At 39.1% G+C, this 18,524-nt stretch overlaps 1 protein-coding gene across 1 annotated transcript; it reads left to right on the forward strand.

The window, feature by feature from the left end:
• The first annotated feature begins 5,796 nt into the window (after positions 1 to 5,796).
• Positions 5,797 to 17,962, forward strand: LOC130745310 (probable bifunctional methylthioribulose-1-phosphate dehydratase/enolase-phosphatase E1). Its single transcript, XM_057597494.1, has 12 exons — positions 5,797 to 6,122; positions 7,042 to 7,178; positions 7,707 to 7,802; positions 8,099 to 8,218; positions 8,496 to 8,585; positions 8,753 to 8,926; positions 9,137 to 9,292; positions 9,596 to 9,745; positions 9,824 to 9,925; positions 10,328 to 10,437; positions 10,703 to 10,821; positions 17,631 to 17,962. The coding sequence occupies exons 1-12, from the start codon at positions 5,906 to 5,908 to the stop codon at positions 17,720 to 17,722; spliced, it is 1,563 nt and encodes a 520-aa protein (XP_057453477.1). The 5' UTR covers positions 5,797 to 5,905; the 3' UTR covers positions 17,723 to 17,962.
• The last annotated feature ends 562 nt before the right edge of the window (positions 17,963 to 18,524 follow it).

Here is an 18,524-nt window from a genome sequence, read left to right on the forward strand (position 1 = left end):
CAAATTAAATTTTTGGTGGAGGGAGAGAAGAAGAACATATATGAAAGTACAGAAAAAAGAGACGAAAGCTGATGAAAAAAGAGCACATGAACATCAATAATGAGAAAAGTACATGCAGTAGAAATGAAAGCGACACTTTTATTTTTACAAAGAAAACAACACATTATGAATTTCAAATGATGATAATAGCTTATTAAGATTTTAGTTGGTGGAATGGAACCATTGTTTTGGGATTTGGCCCTAAATATTAAGATAACTTTTTTTAAAAAAATGAGTATTTTTAATTTCCTAAGTCTAACCTACAAACAAAAAGCTAAAATTCCTGAAAAATGCAAAATAACAAATTAACAGGAATATTAATAGACCAAACAAAGTTCATATGTGAAATTGAAAAAAAAATTACGAGCCACTATGTTAGCTTTTGTATAAACTTGGAAAAGGAAGATTGTTGAGAAAAAGCAAATCTCTTAAATTTTATTGAACATGAGGGAAAGGTAGGAGTTGTATAGATTTTTTTTTTTTGATAGGCAAAGAATATATTGATTAAGCACAAGGGGTGCTAACCCATATACAAAGAGAGGAAGACAAATAAAAAAGAAGCCAGAAAAAAAGTGCTAGAACTTGTGAAAACCCCCAATAGTTCCTATACTATAACTGAAAACAGCCAGCTTAAAGACAGTTCCAATTCCAAGGAATGAATAACCCCCAAAACATGAAAATACCCTCCTGGAACACCAGCTGCAGCGAAGCCAACCAGGTACCCACGGCCAACTCAATATAAATGACATATATATGGAGTTAAAGACGAACCATGGCAGCAGCACAAAGTGGAGGAAACCAGCTACAGTGAATGAATACATGCATCTATGGAATTTTTCCATTCGAATAGCGAGAATCCCACCCCCCTCACTTTATTTCGAATCCAATTCCAAGAACGAAACTGGATTAAATCTAGCAGATTTTCCTTATCAAATTCAGCAGCTCTAAAAATAATATCATTGCGTAGGAGCCAAACCGACCAAACCACAGCAAGCCAGACAGCAATCTCACCTAGTTTTTGAGCACTAATCCAGCTATGAAATGCAAATTGCAGAAAATGCTCACGAGGCGAGTCATGAAGGACAATCGGGCTACCCATCCAGTCACTACACAATGCCCAAATCTCACGCACCTTGGGACATGAAGCCATTAAATGGGCTGTGCTTTCCTCCTCCACATGGCAGAAAACGCAATTAGCATCGTCCTGGACTTGAATCACACCTCTACGAAGCAATTGTTGTTTCGATTGAAGACGATCTAACAACAACCGCCAAGCAAATGCTCTGACATTAGAAGGCACTGGGGTAGACCACAATAGTTTAAATGCTTGATCTGGATCCTCCTCTTCAGACACCTGCAAAACAGAATAAGCACTGTTAGTTGTATAGGTCCCCTCTAGGCATGGGGACCACTTCCACTCATCCTTTTGGTTCTCCATTAAAGTAATACCTCCCACTTCCTGACACATTTTTTGAACCCACCCCTTCTCTCTCTCACTCAATTCTCTTCTCCAACGAAATTTCCAACCCCAAACCCCACTTATCCACTCCCCCACCTCTTTGATAGTAGCATACTTTTGCCGAGACAGATTATAGAGTCTATGAAAGCGAACATTAAGAGTACCATTCCCCGTCCAATCCTCTGTCCAAAACCGAGTGGCATCACCCCTTTTAACAATTTTATTGAGACCTAGATCAAACCAATCCCCTCCGGACCCATCAAGGCAAGCCTTCTGAACATCCCTCCACCAAGGCGACTCGGCTGCCCGCCCCTTAGAGCTCAACTTGGCTCCAAGCACACGACACCAAAGACTATCGGGTTCGGTCAAGTAGCGCCACCTCCATTTCCCAAGCAAAGCCTTATTAAACTTTGTCCAATCCTTCAACCCCAGACCTCCCAAGTCCTTAGGTTTGCACATCCGCTCCCAGCTTACCCAAGAGATTTTATTTTCAACCCCCAAGCCACCCCACAAAAAATTACGCATAATACTCCTGCATTCTTTCTCAACACCCACATGAATTTTGAAAAAAGAGAAAAAGTATAGCGGGAGAGAAGACAGAACACTCTGAATCAAACAGACACGACCACCAAAAGAAATGTGTCGATGACGCCACTGGTTAAGCTTACCACGCATCTTCTGAAGTATTGGTGCCCAAGTTGAAGACAAATGAGCACTACTGCCCAGAGGGATACCAAGATAAACAAAAGGAATATTCATAACCCGACAATGTAACAAAGAAGCCAGCCTGCTAGTAGTCCTCGCATCCACCCCTACTGTCGCCAATTTACTCTTATGAAAATTAATCTTCAAGCCAGACACCAATTCAAAACAACGCAAAATGCATTTCACAACCCTGACATTCTGAACAGAAGCCTCACCAAAGAAGATTGTATCATCTGCAAACTGAAGAATAGGCACCTCCACCTGCCCTTCACCAACTAGATAACCTTTATATTTACCCTGACACATTGCCTGCTTAAGGAGCCCATTTAAACCCTCTGCAACAATCAGAAAGAGAAAAGGCGCAAGTGGATCGCCTTGACGAAGACCCTTCTCCATCTTGAACTCTGTTGTAGGGCTTCCATTAAGAAGAACTGAAACCGAGGCAGAATCAAGACAACTCTTCATCCACTTCACCCACTTCGGGCTAAACTGCATTCTCTCCATCATATAAAATAGAAAGTCCCATTCCACCGAGTCATAAGCCTTTTCATAATCTACTTTAAACACCAAAGTTTGCTTCTTCAACTTTTTAGCTTCATGAATGATCTCACTCGCAATGACCACACTATCCAACATATTCCACCCTCCCAGGAAGGCAAACTGGCTCTCATCAATTATCTTCCCCAAAACAAGCCGAATCCTATTTGCAAGAAGCTTAGAAATAACTTTGTAGATACACCCAATCAATGAAATCGGACGGAAGTCATTCAGTTGCTGCGGACACTCAACCTTAGGTACTAGAGCAATGAAGGAGGCATTACATCCCTTGGGCCAAGTACCACTACGCCAAAAATCCATTAAAACCTGTACAAAATCAGATTCAAAAAGGTGCCAGAACTTTTGAATAAACCTGAAGTTATATCCATCCGGCCCGGGACTTTTGTCCCCTCCACAATCCCACACTGCCTCTTTGATCTCAGCTTTGTCAAACACCGCTGTCAACAATGTATTAGCAGCCGAATCTAGAGCTCTAAACGGAACCCCATCAAGAGTTGGCCTAGCACGTTGACGGCTAGAGAATTTGTCTTCAAAGAACCGCTTTACTTCCATTTTCACCCTTGCTGGATCCTCCTCCCAACATCCGTCAATCATAATGCCCACAATTGTATTAGCCTTCCGCCTCCAATTAATAGTCGAATGAAAGAACTTCGAGTTTTGATCCCCCTCCTTAACCCATTTGGAGCGCGCTTTCTGACACAAAAGGGATTCATGAAGTCTCAAAACAGCCCAAAACTCAGAAACAAGCTGCTGCCGAACCTGAACCTCTTCCATGGTCAGACCCTCATCTTCCTCTTTTTTATCCAACTCGCTGATTTTTTGAACAGCAACACTCCTCTTTCTCCTCAGATCTCCAAATATCTCAGAGTTCCACTTTTTCAATTCAAGTCTCAACAATTTCAACTTTTCCTTCAACACATGTCCGGCTGACCAACCCTGTACATGCAGATTTGACCACACATTTTCCACAAATGAAGGGAGTCGAGCATCCTCTAGCCAACAATTTAAGACCCGGAAAGGCTTGGGGCCCCAATCCTGAAAAATTCTCCTCAAAAGAACCGGGCAATGATCTGAAATGTCACGATCAAGAACCAACTGTGAGCAATGAGGCCACCTCTCTAACCAAGCCTCTGAAACCAGAAAACGATCAAGTCGACTCCTTGCTTGGCCATTTGGCCTCGTCCACGTGAACCTCCTACCATGCAAAGGTATATCCAGAAGCTCCATCTCCATGATGAACTCATTAAACATCTCCATTTCACGTGCATAAAGAGTAGAACCTGACACACCCACCCGCTCCTCAGCAAACCTGACGGCATTGAAATCACCTGCAAGACACCAACAGGGAGTCGAACAACGAGATTTCCAATCAAGAAGCTCAGCCCAAAGCTGTCTTTTGTCCACCAGAGCACACGGGGAATAAACATTCACTATTACACATTCCTGCTCTCTCCAAGTACCAATTAAGCCAAGGAAACCAGAACCTTCCACGCATAGATTTAATTTAAAAACATTCACATTCCAAATACAAAGTAACCCCCCTCCTCTATTTGTTGCCGCTATTGCCTTCCACCCACAATCATAATCACCCCAAACTTGCGAACACAACCTGTGATCAACTGCCGCTAATTTAGTCTCCTGTAAACATACCAGCTCAATTTGTTCCCTTGCTAGCATCTCCCTGACTACCCTCATTTTACCACTACTACCCAACCCCCTGACATTAAAAGAAACTATCTTCATGAGGCACCATTATTGTCCCTTCTCTGAACAGACAAAGTCTTTTGTGCTGCACTTCTGTCCCTTGAGTCAAATTCCACCAGTCTAGCAACCATCTCATTCTCATCCCCATTACAAAAAACACCAAGTTCTTTTCCCATCCCCCACAACTCCTCTGCCTCCTTTTTACCATCCATTACCCACACTGTTTTGTTGAAGCTTCTTAAACAAGGGTCAGACAACGTAGCACTACTTGAGGGACACGCAGAACTAACCTTCGATTTACAGCCAAGGAGTTGTATAGATGCTTTCCATTATATAATGACACTGATAACAGATTGACAATCAGACTCAACCAAGATGCATTGTATATTATGTGATTGAGCCAAGAGTAGTAGCCCCTTCCTGATTGCATTAGCTTTTGCCAACCCTGAGCCTTGATCCACGATATCCTTTGAGACCGTAACAACAACAACTTTACCATCTTGCTCCCTAATCATCGCACCATATCCCCAACCCACCTAGGATTTTGCTACATTAGTGTTAAGCTTGAAGCCCCAAGCTGCAGGAGGTTTCCAACATCTCGATAGATCAAGCCACATGTGTGACAGCAACATATCTCTACACAACCAATACCTGGAACTCATGAAGCTCCCACAACGCTAGTTTTGCGATGCTACTCACTTAAGAATCTTTATCTTTGAAACACAACAGGTTGTGAGCATGCCATATAGAATAAAAAATGGACAAACCCACTCAACTATCTCAGTAGGGGCTTGTAGGATAATTTTTGAAATCCACTGTTGAAAGCTTTGTACTGAATTAGAGAATGTGCGACCTAGCAGGTGCAACCAAGAAACTTGCAACATCAGCCTTTCCCACTCCCTTATACACTGATAAGCATATCATGTTAATTTTTTTTTTGTGCTTCGGAAAATATGTTAATTTTATTTTAAATGATATATATATATATATATATATATATATTTTGTTGATGAATGATATATACATATTATATTAAAAAAATATGTATTGATTTGACATTTAATAATTTGATATAACCCTTGAAGAAAAAATATAAAAAATATTGACTGAATAAAAGAATACTTCTTTCTTTTAATATATTTTATAATTGTTTTACAAAATATTTTTGATCAATATACCAGTTTAACCGCGACTCAATCATAATTCAACTATTAAATCTTAAACTAGTACTTTGACCGGTTTAATAATCGGTCCGGTTTTTAAAAGATTCAAAAATATAGAGAATCAATTATCAATCAAAAATGAAAACCAATTCCTTCTCTTAAAATTGCCTACACAATATGCGAAGTTCCCTTTGAGTGTTTCAGTCAGAGACGAACGAGACACAGACTGCTCTCACTCTTTCTCTTTCTCTCTCAACTTTTTCTCTCACTAGAATCCATGGCAGCCGGAGTCGACGGCGGCGTGAAGGAAGCTACGGCGTCGCAGGCATACCTTGAAGGCAAGGCAGTGAACGATACGAGAGCTTTGATAGCTGAGCTCTGTCGCCATTTCTACAATCTCGGTTGGGTTTCAGGAACTGGTGGCAGCATCACCATCAAGGTCCATGATGACTCCATTCCTAAACCCCATCAGCTTGTGATCATGTCCCCTTCAGGTATATCAATCAAGCTAGAAAAATTTCATGTATATGAACTCTAACTCAATTTTTGAATTTTCATGTCACTTTTTTCGTGGATTGGTTGGTTGATTTGTGTGCATTTGTTTAACATGTAAAGCTATAAGTGGGTGTGAGAGTAGAAAATCATGAATGAATTGAAGTATAATTGACTTTGATCATTGTAGTTGTATGATCAATTGATCATACATTCATGTGTATATAGCTTTCTTGTCATTTTGGTATTGGTGAGATTCCTGGTTTTCGGAGTCCGTTCGAATGGAATGTAAAACAAATCTCACTATGGTTGATTTCAGTTTGGATTGGTTAATTGGTGGAGTTTGATTTCTCTGCTTACTAGTCAATTTAGTTATTGGTTGTGCTAGTTTCAGGCTGAAGGAGTAGTGGGAATTCTGTGTGGGATTGGTTGGTTGATTTCAGTCACAGGAGTAGCTAAGTCAAATTTTGAATCTTTTTATCATTTTTTTTTGTGGGATTGGTTGGTTGATTTCTGTGCATTTGTTTAACATCTAAAGGTATAAGTGATAATGAGAGTAGAAAATCATGAATGAATTTAAGTATAACGGACTTTGATCATTGTATGATCATACATATATGTGTATATAGCTTTTGGGATAATTAGTTGTTTGATAGCTTTATTGTCATTTTGGTAGTGGTGAGATTCCTGGTATTCCGAGTTGGTGCAAATGGAACAAAAAACAAATCTCAGTTTTGTTGATTTGAATTTTGGTGGGTTTGGATTGGTTAATTGGTGGAATTTCATTTCTCTGCATTCTACTTGCTAGTCAATTTAGTTGTTTGTTACGGTGGTTTCACCCGCAGGACTTGTTGGAGTGTTGTGTGTTGATCGCGGCTTCATTTTATTCTTCCATTTTATGAAAATAAAATTCTTGTGCAGGTGTTCAGAAGGAAAGAATGGAACCAGAGGACATGTATGTGTTATCCCACACTGGAGAAGTCTTGGCTGCTCCATCTCCCAAGCCTTACCCGAATAAACCTCCCAAATGTTCTGATTGTGGTCCACTTTTCATGAAGGTAAATTAGTTGTCGCCCTAAGATGTGACACACTCTGTTACTGATTGTGTTTCTCCCTAATATAATGCTCTACTGATTATCATAACATCGAAGAAATGCTAAGATTAATTTATTCATTCTTACTTATGTTGGATTTTGTGATAGTAATTTTTTTCCCTGTATACAGTACAAATGCTATTTTGCTTTCAGAAAATTGGATTCATGTTGCCACAATTTTGACATACAAGGAGATAATATTGAACATATTATAGTAGTTGGAAGGGCTTCTAGATTCTTGCTATGTATTATGTATATAATTAAAATGAATACGCTAATACTCTTACTGTCAATGTTTTCATTTCCAAAAAGAATATTTTATTGAATTGATAATGGAAAGAAGCTGATCATGAATTTTATCATTTGAATATTTATCTTTTATCAAAACTAAAATAGATGATGACGGTAGTTACTTGTTATTCTTAAGCATGTTTTATGAATTTTTTTTAAATATTTTCTCTCACAAATGCATTTCCCTTTCTTTGTTTCCAGGCATATGAAATGCGTGATGCTGGGGCTGTTATCCACAGTCATGGGATAGAATCTTGTCTTGTAACAATGCTCAATCCTTTGGCAAAGGAATTTAGAGTAAGTTTTTGTACATGGACACTTCAAAGTTTTGTAAACTTCTGGCATTTTGTGATTAGAGATGCTGATTCTAAATTATGAATTATGAAACATCATTTGTAACCTTGTGATCTTTCTCTTGTGTTTTTATCAGTAACTTTGAATTTTCTGAAGTTGTTTTCACTTATTACATATTGCTTTTAATGGGAAACATAATTTTGTAGTTGTAGTTCCGTTTTTTTTCTTGAGTTTTGTATGTTGCAGTAATTTTATTCTAGTTATTTTGACTTGATTCTGGCTGTCTCTACAAATTGCAGATTACACACATGGAAATGATAAAAGGAATCAAGGGACATGGTTATTATGATGAACTAGTGATCCCCATAATAGAGAACACATCCTACGAATATGAGCTCACAGAATCTCTAGCTAAAGCTGTATGTTTCACTCTGAAAATTAACCTATGGCTGGATGAATTTACATATTCGTTAATAGTGAATTACTTTGGTTCTGTTAAACTATCTTGTTTTTTCTGCAATAGGTCCACTTCCCAGTGGATTTTAATATCACAATTCCATTTATTCGATGTTTTCTTCACAATAACATACAGATATTGGTCAGGGTTTCCATGATCACACCGTGTGGTGTTTCATTAGTTTTTTGTTTTTGTTTTTTTATGTCTGATATACCTTGATCTTTTCTACTAATTTGTAGATTGAGGCCTACCCTAAAACTACAGCAGTACTTGTACGCAACCATGGAATATATGTTTGGGGAGACTCATGGATCAGTGCTAAAACTCAGGTTTGTGCTGTCCACAAAACGCCTAAGTCACAAATGTATATTTCAGCTTCTTAGAAGTTCCAGAACATATGATGCTCCTGAATAAGTGCATAGGCTTTTTATTTCTCTGGGATGTTTGTTTGTACGTTATCATGCTTTCTTGTAAATGGTGTGTGATTTTATTACAGTCTGAGTGTTATCATTATCTCTTTGATGCTGCTATCAAACTTCACCAATTGGGATTGGACTGGTCTACTCCAAATCATGGTCCAATACATAGTCCTAGGAGTCTCAGGATTGCTGGGGATTCAAATCTGTCTGTCAAGGCAAGGAAGGTTAATGGTGAAATTGATCCATTTCCAGTAAGATGATTTTCCTCTGTATTTAAAACTTTAGATCTCTAATCTAGTTTCTAGTATTATAACATAAAATTCCTGAAACTAGATCATCTATGCTCAGTGTGGACTAAGAATGCAAATGCCCAGTTCCTTAGATGTCACACATTTAGTGCAGTTGTTTTTCCATGTAGTTATATATTTGATTGTTGAGTACTGTTCCCTTTTATATTGCAGCGTTGCATTGTTCTTGACATTGAAGGAACTACTACTCCCATATCATTTGTTACTGAGGTTCTCTTCCCATATGCACGTGATAATGTTGAGAGGCATCTATCCAAGACATTTGATACTCCCGAGACCCAAGCTGATATTAAGTTGCTTCGCTCACAGGTAATGTTCAAATAGAGTTGGTTGGCTTTGCTTACTTATGGGATGGGAACCTGTGGGTCAGAGGTTTTGCCTTAATGACACTAACTGATATGTTGCAGATGAAAATAAGTTTTGGTTTTTAATTGCACTGTCCTTTTATGCTCTGCCCTTTATTATTTGAACACTTGCTACGAATAAGTAGTTTTCCGTGTTCATTTCATTCATTTATTCTTCAAATGGTCATACTTCATCTTGTTTTGGCATTTTTGTATATGTTGCATTCAAAGATTTTGGACCACTCACTTCCTTAAACTGTGAGTATAGGTTGAAAGTGACCTGGAACAAGGGGTTGCAGGTGCTGTGCCTATTCCTGAAGATAATGCTGTGAAAGAAGAAGTCATTGCTGCTTTAGTAACTAATGTAGAAGCTATGATTAAAGCAGATAGAAAGATCACTGCCTTGAAAGAGTTGCAGGTAATTAGACATTAGCAAAAAAATTCCCTTTATTGAATTTACCTTTGTGATATTATTATCTGAAATTTAGCTATGCAGGGCCATATATGGCACACTGGTTATGAGAATAATGAATTAAAGGGAATGGTTTTTGATGATGTACCAGAAGCCTTGGAAAAGTGGCATGCCTTGGGCATAAAGGTTGCAATTCCTTTTCCATTGTTCTACTTCTTTCCATTTCAATTGGCTAATTGTTTACCTGTTCTATTAGTCTTCCTTCTTAGTGTATTTCCATTTTTGTCTCGTTTAACTATAAAAGTTTTGTTTAACTATAGGGTAAAGCAATTATTTTTCTCTGTTGGCCTAGAATGAAACAAATACAGCAATCACGTACATGAAACAATCTTAAATTTTTTGAATTTGCTTGAGTGATTTTCACTGCAACCTGTGATTATGTATGCATAAGAAAATTAATGACAATCACTATTTATAAAAATAATAAATAGGAAGAGACATTTCGGAGAACTTTATGCTTTCCAATGAAACTAATTCCAACATGTTATTCCTTGCATTTTTAATTGCTATTTCTAATCGGTGCAACAGGTATACATATATTCTAGTGGTAGCAGGTTGGCGCAAAGGCTAATATTTGGACATACAAACCATGGGGACCTAAGAAAATATTTATCTGGGTTTTTTGATACCACAGTGGGGTAATGTTTATCTCTTTATCTCAAGATAAATGCTTACAATACACAATGACATTATTTTTTTACACACTCTTCAATAAGACGTGAAAGCCTCTGCTAGCCCACTACTAAAGAGCGGGTCGAAGTAATTTTGTTAGGCCAAGCATAGGCTTCACCCAATAATAAAGAATATCAAAAAGAGAATGACAAAGAATGTCACTACAAGCATTCCTCTTATCTCATTTTTTTTTACTAAATGCAGTACCTATTTTCATGCAAAACTTTGCAGGAACAAAAGAGAAACACACAGTTATGTTGAAATTTCTGCATCACTTGGCGTTGATAAGCCATCAGATATCTTATTTGTAACTGATGTTTTTCAAGAAGCTACAGCTGCTAAAGCAGCAGGTATGTGTTTTTCACTTATTCTTTTATATACTAAGTACAGACGTAACTGCTTTGGGAGCTTTCAATTTCTTGTATTTTTTTTAGAGAGCAAAAGTGATTTATTAAAAATCAAAATAAGAGTACAATCCCCTTATAGAGGAGATGAGACAAAAGAAACCGCAAAACTCCCAAAAAAGATTAAAAAAAACTCTTGTATCTTCTTAATCAACTATTATCAAGTCAGGACTAATTTGACAATGCATGAGTAATGACTAATGACAATGCATGAGTAAATATTTTTCTTCAAAACCATTTAAGTGTAATGATTAGCCTAATGGGTTACCCATAAAGATTACCCACAATGGTTAGAGTTTTTAGGTTTATGTGGGTTTAGGTCTTTGTTTGTGTAATTATCCACAATAGTTTACGGGACTCTTGCCCATACCTGCACATTATTCTTATGTTTTATAATTAAAATTTGTAGGGTTTTTAAATAGTTTTAATTGTCAATTTACACTTTTAAGTCCCCTTTGGAAGTTGAGCTTATTTTCATAAGTTATTTAGATTGACTTATGAATAAGAGTCTACGCTTATCCATAACTTATTTTCAGCTTTTTTCAGTATGTTTCTCAAATTATGAATAAGTGCTTAATTAAGTGATAAGAACCTTGGGAGAACCATACCACAAAAGCTAGCTGTTGTAGTTGGAGAGCCGCCTGGTAAACCCCACATTAGAATCTCATACTTCCAATGTGAGACTCAAGTCTCATACCTTGCAATTGGGTCCCTAACATCCACCAGGCTCCGGCTCCGCAACCCCGGCGCATCACGCGGGCTGGCTGTGCACCAGCTCTTTGACTAGTCCCGCGAACACTATAATGCCGGCGTCACCACCCGCGCCGCTAGTTTGCAGTTGAGAGACATGGTGGAAGGCTCTTATACTAATTGATAAGAACCTTGGGAGAATGATAGGTTTAGGAAGGTTTATACCAGAAGGGGAAGGGCTCGTGGGTTAAGTGACTAGAATATAAGGACTAAATTGTAATAAAGTGTTTAGCTGTTAGTGACAGCTGTTGCCAGCTGTGGCAGTTAGATTAGATATCAAGTATAAATAGGGAAATAGCTTAGAGAGGAAGTTATCTGAATTTTAGTGTTGAGAACCTGGTTGAGGAACCAGAGAGATCGTGGGATCTCTGTGAAACCCTAGAATTCAGTGTTCTTCCCCAATTTCCCATTTCTCTTGTATTTTCCCCAATTTGGTAGTTCACGTTCTATGCATTCCTGATTGTACTCTGTTTTGGAATTCAATAAAGTTTCTGGAGAATTACCAGTGTTATCACTGGTATCAGAGCACCATCCTGGTGCCTGAATCACGCGATTGTGCTACTCTGAATGGTCAAGACAAGAACCATGGCAAGAAGCGAGGGAAGCTGGAACCAGGAGCGAGAAGAATTGCGACAGGAAACCGAAGGTTTACGCACGCGTCTGGAGCTGAATGAGGCGCGCACGAAGGTGGCTGAGGATCTCATTGCAGCGCTGCGAGCAAGGTTGGGGAATCACGATCGGGATTTCTCTGAGGAAGACGAAACCGATGGAAGAAGGAACAGAGAGGAGCGAAACCGAGTTCCTAACAAGAATCGATGGAGGAAATTGGAAATCCCAGTCTTTTCTGGAACTGATGCAGTTGGTTGGACTCAGAAATTGGAGCGTTATTTTGCTCTGAGGGAGGTAACTGAAGAAGAAAGGATGCAGGCAACTATGGTGGCTTTGGAAGGAAGAGCTCTCAGTTGGTTTCAATGGTGGGAGAGGTGCAATCCATCACCATCATGGGAAGCATTCAAATTGGCTGTGGTAAGAAGGTTCCAACCCTCTATGATACAAAATCCTTTTGAATTGTTGTTATCTTTGAAGCAAGTAGGTTCTTTAGATGATTACATTGATGACTTTGAAAAATATGCTGGAGCATTGAAAGAGATAGATCATGATTTTGTGAGAGGTATATTTTTGAATGGACTTAAGGAAGAAATTAAAGCTGAGGTTAGGCTTTTTGAGTTGCATACACTGGCTGAGGTCATTCAGAAGGCCATTCTTATTGAACAAAAGAATGTGGCTGTTTCCAAGAAAGGAGGTGGTTTTGTCAGGTCTGCCAATTCTTATAGACAGAATAACTACAATAAGGTGGTTACCATAGAACCACACAATAGCACAGAACAGAAACAAGACAGTGCAGGGAATGCTGCTAAGAGTGGGTCAGGCAGTGAAATTGTGAAGGCTAGGGGAGGGGATTATAAACACTTGACTGCTGCAGAAATGAAAGAGAAAAGAGAAAAGAACCTGTGTTTTAGATGTGATGAGCCTTTTAGTAGGGATCACAAGTGTAAAAATAGGCATCTCAGAATGTTGATCATGGAGGAGGAAGATGACTTGGAGGGAGGGGAGTTTGAAGATGCTCTTTCAGGAGAATTCAATTCTTTACAACTTTCATTGTGCTCAATGACTGGTTTTACCACTAGCAAGTCATGGAAGATGAAAGGCGTTATTGAAGGTAGAGCAGTGGTTGTGCTAATTGATTGTGGAGCCTCACATAGCTTCATTTCCAAGAAACTGGTTGGAGAAATGTTGCTGCCAGTGGCTAACACCCCATCTTTTACAGTGGAAGTAGGGGATGGACACAAGACCATGTGTAGGGGAAAGTGCTCTAAACTGAAGCTCATGATTCAGACCTTAGAGGTTATCCAAGACTTCTATCTTTTTGGTCTTAGTGGTGTTGACTTGGTGCTGGGGTTAGATTGGCTGGCTAGCTTGGGAGATATTAAGGCCAATTTTGGTAAGATGAGGTTGTCTCTCAGGAGAGGAGGACAATGGATCACCTTGGAGGGAGATCCTACGTTGACCAAATCTGAGCTGTCCTATGGAGCTCTTATGCAGGTCTTGTTTGAGGAAGGGGAAGGTTTAATGGTCCATTGTGAAAAGGGAACCAAAGAGGACAGGGAAGCCAGCACTGTTCCAGCAGAATTGTCAAAGGTTTTGGCTGCATTTGCTTCAGTTTTTCAAGATTCTCAGGGATTACCACCTAGGAGAAGGCATGATCATGCCATTCATCTGAAAGAGGGAGCTGAGATTCCAAATCTGAGGCCTTACAAATGTCCTCATTACCAAAAGAATGAGATAGAGAGGTTGGTGGCAGAAATGCTAGAGGCTGGGGTCATAAGGCCAAGTGTGAGTCCTTACTCTAGTCCCATTATCTTGGTTAAAAAGAAGGATGGAGGGTGGAGGTTCTGTGTGGATTTCAGGGCTCTTAATAAGATCACCATTCCCAACAAATTTCCTATTCCAATCATTGAGGAGTTGTTGGATGAGATTGGGGGAGCTAAGGTGTTTTCCAAGCTAGATTTAAAATCCGGATACCACCAAATCAGGATGAAGGAAGAGGATATAGAAAAGACAGCTTTTAGGACACATGAAGGGCATTATGAATTTCTGGTCATGCCTTTTGGGCTTACTAATGCACCATCTACGTTTCAAGCCCTCATGAATGAAGTTCTTAAGCCTTATTTGAGGAAGTTTGCTCTAGTGTTTTTTGATGACATTTTGGTTTACAGCCCGGATATGTCTTCTCATGCCAATCACCTACAACAAATCTTGGCTCTTCTAGAAAAGAATTCACTCACAGCAAACCGAAAGAAGTGCACATTTGGTCAGCAGAGTTTGGAATACCTGGGCCATATTATTTCAGGGGAGGGAGTAGCAGCAGATCAATCCAAGGTTGAAGCTATGAAGGATTGGCCTATTCCCAAAGACATTAAGGGATTGAGGGGTTTTCTGGGTTTAACCGGTTATTATAGACGGTTTGTGCGGGATTATGGAAAGATTGCTAAGCCCTTGACTGAACTTTTGAAGAAAGATGGGTTTAAGTGGTCCCAAACTGCTTTGGAGGCTTTTAATCTGTTGAAAGCAGCCATGATCAACCCTCCTTTGTTAGCAGTACCTGATTTTACTAAACAATTTGTGGTGGAAACAGATGCCTCTAGTAAAGGACTTGGTGCTGTCCTCATGCAGGAAGGTAGACCTCTAGCTTTTTGGAGTCATGGCCTCTCACAAAGGGCACAACAGAAGTCAGTTTATGAAATGGAGCTTATGGCTTTAGTGCAAGCAATACACAAATGGAGACACTATCTCATGGGAAGGCATTTTGTAATCAGAACTGATCAAAGGAGTTTGAAGTTTCTAAATGACCAAAGGCTGTTTTCTGATGAGCAATTTAAGTGGGCTGTGAAGTTAGTGGGTTTGGATTTTGAAATCCAATATAAACCAGGAAGTGAGAATTCTGTGGCTGATGCACTTTCTAGAAAAATGATGTACTCAGCCCTCTCTATTCTTACTACTGCTGAGAAAGATGATTGGAATTTAGAGTTACACCAGGATCCCAAATTAGCTAAGGTGATTCAGGATCTGCTGATTTCTCCTACAACTCACAAGGGGTTCAGTTTCAAGAAGGGAATTTTATACTACAAAGATAGATTGGTGTTGTCCAAAAACTCCAACAAGATTCCATTGATCATGTCTGAGTGCCATGACACTCCAGTGGGGGGTCATTCTGGCCATTTTAGGACTTATAAGAAGATTGCTAGCTTCCTTTTTTGGGAGGGCATGAAATCAGATATCAGAAAATTTGTTGAAGCTTGTGACATTTGTCAAAGACAGAAGTACTCTACATTAGCTCCTGGAGGATTACTACAACCACTTCCTATTCCCACTCAAGTATGGATGGATGTGTCCATGGACTTTGTTGGTGGACTTCCCCGAGTCAAAGGCAAAGATACTATATTAGTGGTAGTGGATAGACTGTCCAAGTTTGCTCATTTCTTTGCGTTGGGGCATCCTTTCTCAGCTAAGGATGTAGCCTTGGTGTTCATCAAAGAGGTGGTGAAATTACATGGTTTCCCTACAACCATAGTTTCTGATCGAGATCCTTTGTTCCTTAGTCAGTTTTGGAAAGAGATGTTCAGAATGGCTGGCACACAACTGAAAATGAGTACTTCTTATCACCCTCAAACCGATGGCCAAACAGAGGTGGTCAATAGGTGCCTTGAAACTTATCTCAGATGCTTTGTTGGTCCTAATCCTAAGCATTGGTTGGAGTGGTTATCTTGGGCAGAGTTCTGGTTTAATACCAATTATAACAGTTCAGCTGGCATGACTCCATTCAAAGCTTTGTATGGTAGAGATCCCCCTATTCTCTTGAAGGCTGGAGCTATACCTTCTAGGGTTGAGGATGTTAATCAACTATTCCTAAATAGAGATGAGGTTCTGGTTGAGCTGAAACAGAATTTGATCAAGGCTCAAAATCAGATGAAGGTGCAAGCTGATAAGCATCGAAGGCCAGTGGAATTTCAGGAAGGGGATTGGGTGTATCTGAAGTTGCAGCCCTACAAACTGAAGTCTTTAGCTTCTAGGCCTGTGGCTAAACTAGCTCCAAGATTCTATGGCCCTTATCAAGTCATTAGTAGAGTTGGAGCTGTTGCATACAAGTTGGAACTACCCCCTCATGCTCGCATTCACCCATTTTCCATGTTTCCTTGTTGAAGAAGGCCCTGAAACCTGATCAGCAACCACAGCCTCTCCCTCCCATGCTCAATGAGGAGTTAGAGCTGGAAGTTTCTCCTGCTGAGGTGATTGCTACCAGGGAGGATGTGCAGGGCAATTTGGAGGTGCTCATCAATTGGGACACTCTTCCCTCTTGTGATAATTCTTGGGAATCAGCTGCAAGAATTCAAGACTTATTTCCCCTGTTTCCCCTTGAGGACAAGGTTCGACTTTTAGGGGGGAGTATTGATAGGTTTAGGAAGGTTTATACCAGAAGGGGAAGGGCTCGTGGGTTAAGTGACTAGAATATAAGGACTAAATTGTAATAAAGTGCCAGCTGTGGCAGTTAGATTAGATATCAAGTATAAATAGGGAAATAGCTTAGAGAGGAAGTTATCTGAATTTTAGTGTTGAGAACCTGGTTGAGGAACCAGAGAGATCGTGGGATCTCTGTGAAACCCTAGAATTCAGTGTTCTTCCCCAATTTCCCATTTCTCTTGTATTTTCCCCAATTTGGTAGTTCACGTTCTATGCATTCCTGATTGTACTCTGTTTTGGAATTCAATAAAGTTTCTGGAGAATTACCAGTGTTATCAGAGAACCATACCACAAAAGCTAGCTATTGTAGTTGCAGAGCCCAATGCCTTATAAACTTGACATTAGAATCTCATACTTCTAATGTGAGACTCTCCCACACCTTGCAACTGGGTCCCTAACATTAAGTTGTTTATTCAAACACACACTTGGTGATATGGGTACCCTAGTCAAACCTTACCTGATTGTCATTCCTAGTTAAACTAACGATGTCACAATATTTGTTATTGTAAGTGTAATACAAAGGTGAACTCTAGTCAATGTTTTGTACTGATAATTTCTTTTTTGTTTTTAAATCTGAATATTATTTTTTCTGTTGAATGGGCAAATAAGTGCATAAAAAATCTCTTTTAAATGAAAAATATTCCTGTTCACTATTCCGATGTGAATAATTAAGTAATAATAGATAAGACAACATCTTCTATCCGACTATCCCAATTGGGAAAACAGAAAATATGAACTTGATATCAATTTTTCTCTTTAAATGCATTACAGCCTTTTCCTGTACTTACACATCATTAGCACATACATTTCAAACTTGTGAAATGGTGCAGATTTTATTCGTTTCACTGTACATCGAAGAACTTCTCCAACCTTCTTTTTGTGATTTTAGTTCAATTTTGTTTGCTAAAAAATTGTCCGTGTTTCAGGTCTGGAGGTCATAATTTCTATTCGGCCTGGAAATGCACCTCTCCCTGAGAATCACGGGTTGAAGACAATCAGTTCCTTCTCTGAGATCTGAGAACAGATGCAGTGATCTGTGAGATTATGTTGAATGAGGCATGATAACTATAGATATTGTAACATTCACTTTTGAAGATGAAATGATAATGTAATATATTTCTGGAACTAATCAAGTTCCAGTTCAACTTTTTTTTTTTTAAGTTTTGCGTGAAAAAATCTAGTTAATTTGCATTTTCATATGTACTATTATATGGCATTTGAACATGTTACAGCAATAAAAATGTCCTCCTTGCCAATATTTGTCTCTTACTGCAACTGTCTCAAAATAGGATTTTGATTCATTCACATCCTTTTTTTTTTTCATCTCATTTTTTTCTCTTCCTATTTTTTTCTTCGTTTACTATCACATCATTTGTTACTCTATTTTGGATTCATATGTCTCTTTGGTGTGGGTGAATTCGGGGTTTGAATAATTTTTTCTTGTAGACCACTTATCAGCCTAAGAGATTCAGATTTTCTGACGATGAAGATATCTGAGTAGGTCTTAGGTCATAAATCTGCTATCGATCATTGATTAGGTGGTCTAAACTTTCCATGCAAAAAACAAAGGTGTAGGAGATGATGTTAGATCTCCCTGCCAAATTCCCTGATAGGCATGAAGCATATGCTTGGGAGCTTGGATATATGGATGTTTCTTGCGCTTCGGATTGTCTGCAAGTTATGAAAGTTCTTCAAGGCAATGTCAATGCAAGTTATGAAAGTTCTTCAAGGCAATGTCAATGTTTCGACCTTTTGGGTGAAGGAGTCTATTTTGCGAGTTAGGAATTTGCTCACTCAGGATCGACATGTTTTGGTAGTTC

The sequence above is a fragment of the Lotus japonicus genome, chromosome 3 (assembly GCF_012489685.1).
Source record: "Lotus japonicus ecotype B-129 chromosome 3, LjGifu_v1.2".
In the NCBI taxonomy this organism is placed as follows: domain Eukaryota; kingdom Viridiplantae; phylum Streptophyta; class Magnoliopsida; order Fabales; family Fabaceae; genus Lotus; species Lotus japonicus.